Source organism: Ochotona curzoniae, unplaced genomic scaffold (genome assembly GCF_017591425.1).
Source record: "Ochotona curzoniae isolate NIBS_2020 unplaced genomic scaffold, NIBS_Ocur_1.0 scaffold_461, whole genome shotgun sequence".
NCBI classification, from domain to species: Eukaryota; Metazoa; Chordata; class Mammalia; order Lagomorpha; family Ochotonidae; genus Ochotona; species Ochotona curzoniae.
In genome coordinates, this window is record NW_024467120.1 from 4,689,151 (window position 1) to 4,700,032 (window position 10,882).

Sequence of the window (10,882 nt, forward strand, 5' to 3'; positions counted from 1 at the left end):
TGGCATCCCACACAGGCAACAAACTGGAAAAGGAGTGAAGGATGGCCCGAGGCCTTGGGACCATACTACCATTGGAGAACCCGGAAAAAGCTCCTGCCTCATGCAACCACTTAGGGAGTGAACAGTGATTGAAAGATCTTTGTCTGCTTCTCTCTCACTTCTTAAAATTTAAGAGGAGAAAAGATCTTCCATCCATTGGTTCATGCCCGACGTGGCCACAGTGGCTGGAGCTGTGCTGATACGGACCCAGGAGCTAGGAGCCTCTTCCAGATCTCCCATGTGGGTGAAGGGTCCAAGGCTTTGGACCATCCTCTGCTTCAATCTGCCTTTCCAAAAAAAGTTAAAAAATTGAAATGTGGGGGGAAAGGGAAATCTCAGAGCCTATGGAACTGTATCATCAAATTAAAATTTAATTAATTGAATTTTTAAAATAGAAATCAAAATAAAATGAAATTGGGCACAGCACAGTAGCCTAGTGGCTATAGCTCCCTGCTTGTGGCCTGAGAAAGCAGACTAGGACAGTTGACAGTACAAAGACTTGGGACCCTGCAACCCACATGGGAGACCCGGAAGAAGCTCCTGGCTCCTGGCTTTGGATTGGTGCAGCTATGGTTGCTGAGGCAGCTTGGGGAGTGAATAAACAAACAGAAGATCTTCATCTCCGTCTTTCCTCTGTATATCTGACTTTCTAATTAGAAAAAATAATAAAACGAAATCATATGAAAATACTTCTCAATCTTCAAGTATAAAAGAAGCACACCGTTAATGTTATTATAATGAGAAAAAACTATCAAAAACAAAGGTAAGATATCCAAGTTTTGGCACTTTAGTGGAAGTCACAGAAGAGAAAAAAGCATCAAATACAAAAAATCAGCAAGGCCAACGTAATATACATATATATAAATCTACTTTGAAATCAAACTCAAGACAAAGAGGCCTTTAAAACCCCAGCCAGGAGCCAGCTACATAGCACACTGAGCTTCATTCTGCAAAGCCAGCACCCCATTGGGGCGCAAGTTCCAGTCCTTGCTGCTCCACTTCCAAACCAGTTCCCTGATAAAATTCCTGGGAGAGCAGTAGGTGATGTCCCAAGTAGTTAGGCCCCTGCACCCCATAGGCAGACCCTGAAATTCCTGGCTTCTGGTTTGACACTGGTTCAACTTTAGCCATTATGGTCATTTACGGAGTGAAGCAGGGGATAGAAGATCTGATTCTATAACTCTGTCTTTCAAACGAGAAAATAAATAAATCTAAATAAAAACTGCCAATAGAAAAAAATGCAACACATCCCCGATACTATTATGGTAATCTCCACATTACTCAAAAAGGCATAGACAACTGAGGAGCATATAAATGCTCTTCATTATATACATAAAAAAAAACCTACAAAGCTCTCACTAGCAAATACATGAAGCCACTATTTCTAGAATACTAATTATTGAAAAATACAAATTGGCCATTCCTTTTCTGTTATGGCTCTAAGGTAACCAACATAAACAAAAATAAAGTAGCTGAAGAAAAGACTTAATACAAATCAACACATTTTCTTGGTATTTGGTGGCAGGCTAGGCTAAAGCACAATGGGGAGAATTAAGCATAAAGTTTTTCGAGAACCTGTTAAGAGGTTTAGCTACAAATATTAGAAATTCCTATCTGTCCTTCCCTTCTGCAGCACCTCCAGCCATGTGACATGATAATTAACCACCGGTGTCCTGAAAAATCAGAAAAAATTGAAAAGTGGACTAAGAGAACTGTCCTCTAAAATAATTCATAGTTCTTGAGAGGCAGAGAGGAAGGCAGCTTCCCATTTTGTCTCACAAAGGCCCAGGCCAGGACCAAAGCTGGGATGTGAATCCTTCCCACTGCCTCCCGGGGTCGGCACGTGCTGAGAACTAGAGCGAGGAGCAGGACTGAGAACCAAGCCCCGAAGATACTAGTGTCTTCGCTTAAGCTGAACTCAATGTCCAGCTCACCAATTTTTTTAAAATTTACTTTTTCTTGAAAGGGTAGACTTACTGAGAGATCTTCCATCCTTTGTTTTACTCTCCAAATGGCCCTAAAGCTTGGAGCTGAAATGAGCTATCTAAGGCCAACAGCCAGGAACTTCCTGCAGGTCTCCCACACTGGTGCAGAGTCCCAGAGACTTGGGACACCCTCTGCTGCTTTCTCAGGCCACAAGCAGGGAGCTGCACTGGATGGGAAGTGGAGCAACGAGGACAGCAACCAGTGCCTATAAGCAAAGCTGATACTCAGGGGTGGATGATAAGCCAGTGGAGCCAAAGCGCCAATCCCTCGCAAAACTAAATTTTAACAAGCCCCTCTGGTCTCAGCCCAGGGCAGCCTGGTACTGTAAGAAAGATGAGTAACTAACAGCACAGTGAATAACAGCATCAAGTGTAAAATGAAATGTGGATAAAGTAGATATAAGGGCCTGGTGCAATGGCTCAACTGGATGCTCCTTGCATTGCATGCTTCAGAATCCCACGTCAGTGTCATTTTGTGTTCCCGGCTGCTCCACTTCCCATCCGGCTCCCAGCTTATGGCCAGGAAAAGCAGTGGAGGACGGCCCAACGCCTTGGCACTCGGGATGGTCAAGGCGCCCACGAGAGACCTAGAACAAGCCTCTGATTTCAGATCAGGCATAGCAGCCATTTGTGGGAGTGAATCAGCAGATGGAAGATTTTTCTTTCCATAAAACCATTTTCCCAATAAAATAGTTATTTAGGGCCCGGCGGTGTGGCCTAGCGGCTAAAGTCCTCGCCTTGAATGCACCAGGATCCCATATGGGCACCGGTTCTGATCCCAGCAGCTCCACTTCCCATCCAGCTCCCTGCTTGTGGCCTGGGAAAGCAGTTGAGGACAGCCCAAAGCTTTGGGACCCTGCACCTGCGTGGAGACGCAGAAAGAAGTTCCTGGCTCCTGGCTTCAGATCGGCATAGCATCGGCCGTTGCACTCACTTGGGGAGTGAATCATCAGACAGAAGATCTTCCTCTCTGTCTCTCCTCCTCTGTGTATATCTGACTTTCCAATAAATAAATAAAAATCTAAAAAAAAAATTGCTTTTTAAAAGGTGATATGAAGCCAATATCAAAGAACCTTGTATTTCGGTAATCAAATATACTTCTGTAGACTTAATGACCCTGAGTCATCAAGAAAAATCACACTACGTGTACCCCAGCTTCAAGCTGTTCTTAAAGCACAATTCCTTTAGCAGTGTATCAGCACCATATCAATACAAGACTGACAGAAAAAGATCTTCCATCTGCCAGTTCACTCCCCAAGTGGCTGCAATGGCCAGAGCTGAGGTAATCCAAAGCCAAGAGCCAGGAGCTTCCTCTAGGTCCTGCATCTGCATGAAGGGACCCACGGACTTGGGCCATCGTCCCCTGCTTCCCCAGGATACAACTAGGGAGTTGGGTCAAAAGTAGAACAGCCAGGACTAGAACTAGTGCCCATATGAGAAGCCACTGCTTCTGGGTAGAGGATTAGCCAACTGAGCCATCACGCCAGCCCCAGATCTAGTTAAGGATCAACTTTGGAGGTAGAGCCCACCCAGTTTCATCAAGTGCCCCCAAGTGATTCTGACTTGGAATTTGACAACCATTACTGACATTACAAAGATTAAGAGAACAGATGTCTAGGACCCAGCACACATGCTACAGACCCACGGTTCCAAGCACCTGATTTGGCCTGGCCCATCCCTGGCCATTTTCAAGGTATGAACCAGTGGATGGATTAAGATTTCTCTGTCTCCCTCTTTCTCTTTCAAATGCATACATCTCCTTTAAAAATCAGAAGTTTTTAGTAAACCATGGGAACTGTTTCTATCAAACAGATTTAGCTAAGTATCTCCCTTTACAGCAATTTTAAACGTGTTGATGTACCAAAGAACTCAAGGCACCAAGGAACTCAAGGAAAACAGAGAGAATGAATAGACTAGAAGAAAATGGTTTTCTTAGAGAAACAATTTCCTTTGACCTACTACCACCAAGACCCAGCATAACTATGTTTTCAGTTCCCAGAAGAAACTCTTTGGGGTGGGCGTTGTGTCACAACAGGCTAAGCCGCCACTTTTAAGAGTACAAGTTCTGCTTTTACTCTGCTTCAAATGCAGCTACCTGTTTACATGCCAGGGAACAAGCCAATGAGGGCTCAAGTACCTGCCCCCATTATGTGACAACAGGATGGAATTTTGACTCCTGACTTCAGCTGGGCTCAGCCTCAGTTGCTGGGGCCATTTGGGGAGTGAAGCAGGGGGTGGACTCTCTCTGTGTCTGTGGCTCTCGCCTCCTCGCTCTCCCAGCGCTCTCCATCCAGCCTTTCAGAACAGATCAGTTTTAGAGAAGAGGCTTTTCAGGCCTTGCTAGGAGCGGACCTGGGGGTCACAATGTGCAAGGCTGTTTTATTCCTGAGAAGCTGAGACACCGAGCAAGAGCCCCAGCAGCTGGATTACTCCCCATGCGCTTCTGTCATCACGGCCCAGGCCAGACAGAACTCAGTCTGCCCAAGAGAAACGGGGAGGCAGGGACCACACTCCTTGGGCCATCGTCCTGCCGCACCGTCCCAGCACTGCCCGAGTAGTCTTTAGCAAGAAGCAGGAGCTGGAAGCAGAGGCAAAGGCAGGCACTCCAACGTGGGATGCGACACCCAAGCAGGATCTTTGCTCAGAAATACCTGTCCCCACTACGCAAACCCCTTCAAAACTCACTGGCATGAAATGAGAAACATGAAGCTCATGGCACTGTAATCTAGCACAATTACCTACAAAATACTGCTGCATGTTTCTCACACAATGCTTGAAAACTAAGGATATGAGAGTTGTTTTTTTTTTTTTTAAGATTTATTCAAAAAACAGAGTTGGGCCGAGCACACAGGCTCCTTGGCTACATCCTCACCTTGCAACCACCAGGATCCTATATGTGCACCAGTTCATGTCCCGGCTGCTCCACTTCCTTTCCAGCTCCCTGCATCTGGCCTGGGAAAGCAGTAGAGGATGTCCTAAAAGCTTTATTTAGGGACCCAGCACTGTAGCCTAGTGGCTAAAGTCCTCTCCTTGCATGCACCTGGATCCCATATGAGTGCCAGCTCATGTACTGGCCACCCCACTTCCCATCCAGCTCCCTGCTTGCAGCCTGGGAAAGCAGTTGAGGACAACCCAAAGCCTTGGGACCCTGCACCTGTGTGGGAGACCTGGAAGAAGCTCCTAGCTCAGCTCAGCTCTGGCCATTGCAGCCACTTGGGGAGTCAATCAGCAGATGGAAGATCTTCCTCTCTGCATATCTGCCTTTCCAATAAAAATAAATAAATCTTACAAAAAAAAAAAAGGCTTTGCTTAGATCATCATTTAACCATCACAATTTTCCACTTTGCAGATGAGCAAATTAAGAAATATTTAAACTTTTCCAAGTTCGAGTAGAGCAGGGATTTAAATTAAATCTGACTTTGAGAGTTCGACCTCCCCACAGCACGGTGGCTGCAGGGAGGTTCAGCCAGGTAGGGGTCAATGCTTGGGGCCCAAGTTCAGCCATCACTGCCAAGCAGTGGGAGAATCCTGACTTGTGGGCGGCGAGCTCTAGGATCTTGGGGGTGTGGAATTACTACTTAGAGACATCCATGGATAATGTTGCTATACAAGTAGGTGAGGAATGAATCCTGAGGAACTCCCAATGACAATGCCATTGTACTTGCAGGTAAGCGAGGGGACTGAGACCAGGAAAGGCTGAACAAACCTGAGCTCACCAGCAATCGCAGAAACCAGGCTGGAGCACAGGTCATGATGGGCTAGGCTGTCACACCTACTAGTCTGCATGAGCTAGGGATGGCAGCAGACTGAGCAGGGTCAGGTTCCAGCACCCACCAGTGAGAACTGGAACTGGGGACAGATTGGGTCAGTCCAGGCTACAGCAACCAAAGGCAAAGGCCAAGACAGGTAAGGGACTATGCCAAACTTGGTCACAGCCTCCACTGGCATGCACAAGATCTGTGGCTGGAAACAGGCCTGGTTGGGGTATAAAGGGGTGCCCCAGCTGGGTTGCGGCACCCACTGGTGAGTGCTAAGCCAGAGTAGAGGCTGCTGTCTAGCCTGGGCATGGCTGGGTGTCCCTTGACACAAATATGGACTGGGTCTGAGGTGTGCCAGATTGGGGTAGATTCCAGCACCAACTGGTGCTCTTGAAAACCAAGGCAGGTAGGTAGGTGTGGAATGGGCTAGGCTAGGTCTTTGCCCCTGCTAAGTCATGTGTGTCTGTGTCTGGGTGTGGACCAGGGTTGGCTAAGCTATAACACCCAACAGTAAAAACCAGAATGGGTGACGGCTGGTCAAGAAAGGCCACTGTTCCTGCTAAAGCAAGAGGTGGACTAAGTATAAGTAGGGCTGGTGGGTGTGAGAACTGGCATTGAGTGAGGTTCTGATGGAGGAGCTTGGCAACCCCTCTGTCAGGACACAATCCCTGTAGGTGAGCGCAAGAACCATGACAGGGAAGCAGCCAGTACCAGGACAGGGAACAGTAACCACTGCCATACATTTGGCACAGGTCAGGGGTGAACCAGGCTGGGCCAGTCCACATCAACCACTGATGAATCTGAGCACCAAAATGGAGGGCCAGATGGGCTGGGCTAGGCTGTGGCACCCACCAGTGTGAGCTGGAATTGGGGTGGGTCTGGCCCAGCTAGGCTACAGCACCCACTGGCAAATGTTGGGGTACCCTGGGGTGGTGTTGGGTGACTGTCCTCCATCCCAGGGTGCAGAGGCATTTGGGAGGCTGGGTGTGGCTTCTCTCCTATCTCCCCTCTTCCACCAGACACAGGAAGGAAAAAGAGAATGTGGAAATGGTAATCTCACCCACCTTCCTATAGTCCTCGACGCTTATCACCCTAATCAACTACGTAAAAATCATCAAAATAAAAGTAATCATTACAAAAAATTCAATCTGACTTTGAGCAAATTAGACAGACCTGAAATCAAAGCTACTTACTCTGTTCTGGCAGGAGTTCAATACTCAATCTCTAACTATCTTTCCTTCTCAAGACTGAGAACACTCTTTGACAGATAACAGTAAGATCTGATTTAAGACAAATGATCATCCTCAAGCTACCAAGCATTACAGTATCACATAAACCAACATCTGGCAATCCATGGTCTATGGGTCAAATTTAGCCCTCAGCATGTTATTCAGGCCTAGAATAATTTTTACATTTACTGAATGGTTTTAAAAACAAAACCAAGAATAATTTATAACAGCAGAGCCTAAAGATTTAGTATTTGTCCCTTTACAAGAAAAACGTTTCCAGCCTCTGATCTAAGGTACTGATGGGAGATTTACTCTACAACTCCAAAGTAGAAAACAAATCTAAAATACACCCTCCAAAAGGGCAAAGCAAGCGATTTCTTCTGACCAGGAGGTGGCAGTAGGTTCTTCCGAAGGCAGGGGTCTGGTGTGCCTGTGGCAGCTACTGTCTGGCCATGCGGCAGCTAGGAAGCAGTCTGACCCTTTCCCCGGAGTTGTCTTTCTGAGCTTCTCTCTCTTTCTTTCTCTCTCACTCACATACACACGAAAGCAGACTGAACAGAACAAACCACAGTCTCACAACTTGAAAAAACATACAAACAAAAAAACCCCCACATCATTTCTTAAATGCATCTGGATCAAAAGATAAAGGTGTTGGGGAAAAGGCAGGAGAAGATTACCAACATATCAACAGTTACTCATTATTTAGTTGAGTAACCTCACAGATTTATTTCCATAACTTCAAGCAAAATGACAATGTAAAGGTCACACATTAAAGGAAGAAATTTTAAAGCTCCAGACACCTCAGCAGAGCTAAATCAGAAGTCAAAACAGGAAATGACAAGTCAATTGACACACAGCAGTTGCAGCACTGGGTGCCTGCACCGTCAGCCCGGCCTCCCAGGCTCTGCCCGGTAGCCACCAGCTCCCAGGGCCAGACCTCTCATTCTTCTTCCAACCTCGTACTGCACATCTAAACAGCTTCAGTTTTTCCACAAAACCCTCAGACACTCAATGACTATGAAACATGCCATGTCACGAAGCTCCCTGCTATTCATGATGACTCAGCAACTATTCCAAAATATGCCGCTGATAGCTTAGAATAGCAGAAAGTGAGCAGATCCAAGGAAGTTCCAGCAAGAATTTTTAAAAACTATCACATTTTAAAATTCAAGTGCTAAAGCATTTTCTTTAAATAAATAAAAAGACCAAAAACGTTTTACATGTAGGGCAACGACCAATCAGTAAGATTTTAACACCACGTGGCCTGAAATATTAGCAACAACGTGGACCATAGGCAGTTACATGGTTAAGGCACTATTTCTCCAAAATTAGTTTGGGTAAACACATCCTAAAATAAGGTGTAATTTTAACTTCTGACAGCTTGATTTTTAACCTCTGTCCAAATCACTGATCCAAATGCCAAACATTTCACTTTTCTAAGCCAAATACGTTTTCTATCTAAGAAACCACTCTGAAGGCATTTTATTCTCAGGAGAAACAGAAAGCATGTTCTCAAACTTCCGTTCCACAAAAGGATTCGCTTAGGTTAAAGACCCAGACTTGTGACCTGAATTGTAATCCTCAATGCTCCTGGAAACATCCCTGTTCCTCACAAAGAAATGGGAAAGCCAGGCATTTCTGTGCATACCTGGGAGAGCCGGTGGGAGTAATGCCAACCTGTGCAACCATCAGCACAGAACTACCTAACACAGTCCCCAACTTTTCTGATATTTACTTCCAAGATTCCGATCTGAGGATCATCAAGCACAGCGCGTACGTTCATCCTTTACTATCATCCAAAATAATGTAAGCAGCCTACCTTTAAGATTATGCAACAAGTTCCCATACCCTTCTACTTTGTAAAAAATAAGATTTTACATTTGTAACCTTACTATCACTGAAAAACAACAGTTTTATTATTAAAATAGGCCTTCGGCATTTTCCTGCTCTGTTCTTCCAGCAAACAAGTGAACACTGGAGAAAAGAAAAGAAAAAAAAAAAAAAAAAACAATTTTCTCAGGCTCACTGTCTCCGTTACAGTTAGAATCCATTTTTTAGACTCGGGATCAACTTTTTACAGTTCATAAACACTCAGGAAACTCCAACCAGCCACGTTCCCGCAGTATCCCGAGTCCCTTCACTTGCGGGATCCGCGCCGTAACCCCAAAATACTTGGAGCATGAGCTCAGAGCCGAGCTCCCGGTCAACCGTGGAGGACGGCCAATGCCAGCCTCCCATCTGGAGGGGGGAGGGCCGAGGAGCGCGGCGGGCGAGAGACGTAAGGGTGGAGAGGGACTTTCAAAACGGGGACTGGAACCCGGTCCAGCGGGAAGAAGGGAGCCCCAAGCCCGGCTCCGAGATCCCAGAGGGGCACAGTGAACATCAAGTTCCACCTTCCGTGCGGCCCCGGTTGCCCCGCGTGCGCGGGAGGCACAGCACCCCCGGCCCAGTCCCCGAAACTCCCAACGGGACATCCGAAAAGCAGCAAGCAGGAAGGCCGCTCTCGCCACGTCTAGATCCTTCTTTTCCCTCCAGAGAACATAAAACCCTCAAACCCTTCAATCCCTCAAAAAGTAAAAAAAAAAAAAAAAAAAAAAAAAAAGAAAGAAAAAGAGAAAAAGAACGGGGGGTGGGGGGGGGAGCGCGCACTCGTGAAGCCTGGATTTTTGCTTTCCCGCTCCGGGCCCGAGGACAGGAGGATCGGATGGCCCCACGTGGGCGCCGCCCGCCCGGCGTCCACTTCCCGTCGGCGGCCCGCAGCGGGCCTGGCCTCCCGCCGCCCCGGGGACCCCCCGTCCACGTGGGGGGACCCGAGTCCCCCCGGACCCTTACCTGATGCTGCGGTCGCCCCTGCTGGTAAGGCTTCACCGGCCCGTGCTGGCAACGCCGCGTCCGGATCTTGCCGCCACCGCCCCCTCCCATTCCTCCGGCTCCCGAGGCCATGGCGGAGCCCCGGCCGCCTTTCCCGCTCTCGGGGCGGGTCAGGGGAGGGCGAGAGGCGGCCCCGCCTGCCGGGCGCCCCCCTCCCGCACCGCCCGGCCCCGGTCCGACACCGCGGGGCGGCCCTCCCTCCCCCCGGGAAGCGCGAGGCCCGGCCCCGCAGCGGCCTCCCGCCTCTGTGGATGTCACAGTCTCTATGGAGATCGGGCCGCCGAGAACGCCGCGCGCGGCCGCGGGCGTCGCCGAGGCCTAGGCAGAACGCCGGCGGCCCGAGGTTCTCCTTCCGTCAGCCCGCCGGGCGCTGCCGCAGTCGGAGCCGCCGCCGCTCGCCTCCCCCTCCCGTCGGCGCACAGGGCCCGCCCCGCCGGCGTCGGCGTCGGCGGCCGCGTCGTCGTCGTAGTCGTCCGGGTCGCCCGCAGTCGCCGCCGCCGTTGCGCCTATTGCCGCTCCTCAGGCCGCGGTCGCGAGCCAGGACGCCGTCATTCGTCAGCGCCCGACGCGCCTGCATCATGACGCTGCGACCCCAGGTGACGGCAGAGAGGAAGGGAAGGGCCGCTGGAGCCCGCGCGCTGGGCCGCGCGGCCCGCTGGGAAACGTAGTTCAACGGAGAACGGAACAGGAAGACGGCGGTTGGAGCAAACCGAAGGAGGGCGAGACGGGCGGCGCGTGACGTGAAGCCGGAGGAGTTGGTGCGGTGTTTTTTTCTTTCTTTTTTGGCTGCCCTTGGCTGTAAATTTAGACTCCGAGAGAGGCATGGCACATTAAAAATACTAACCTCCTCCCACACACAGGACTTAATGGATCGCATAAAAGAAGTGGGAGCTGGTTGAAAACAAAAAATAGTGTCCGTGATCGTTGGGCCTAAAATATAATTAGCCACCCTCATTCACTTGGCGTTAGACATCATATAACGGGTGTGTTTTCTGTCAAA

General features: G+C 48.9%; 1 protein-coding gene across 6 annotated transcripts in view; it reads right to left on the reverse strand.

Moving 5' to 3' along the window:
• NUP153 (nucleoporin 153) overlaps window positions 1-10,034 on the reverse strand; it is a 56,183-nt gene extending 46,149 nt beyond the window's left edge. For 3 of the 6 annotated variants that reach the window (XM_040967737.1, XM_040967738.1, XM_040967734.1), the window contains exon 1: window positions 9,844-10,026. In XM_040967737.1, the coding sequence (XP_040823671.1) occupies window positions 9,844-9,954 (111 nt within the window). In that variant the 5' untranslated portion in view covers window positions 9,955-10,026. Of the gene's footprint in view, window positions 1-7,396; window positions 9,590-9,843 lie in introns of those variants that run through there. The other 3 variants (XM_040967736.1, XM_040967735.1, XM_040967739.1) reach the window with 3 other exon arrangements.
• Window positions 10,035-10,882: the final 848 nt, after the last annotated feature.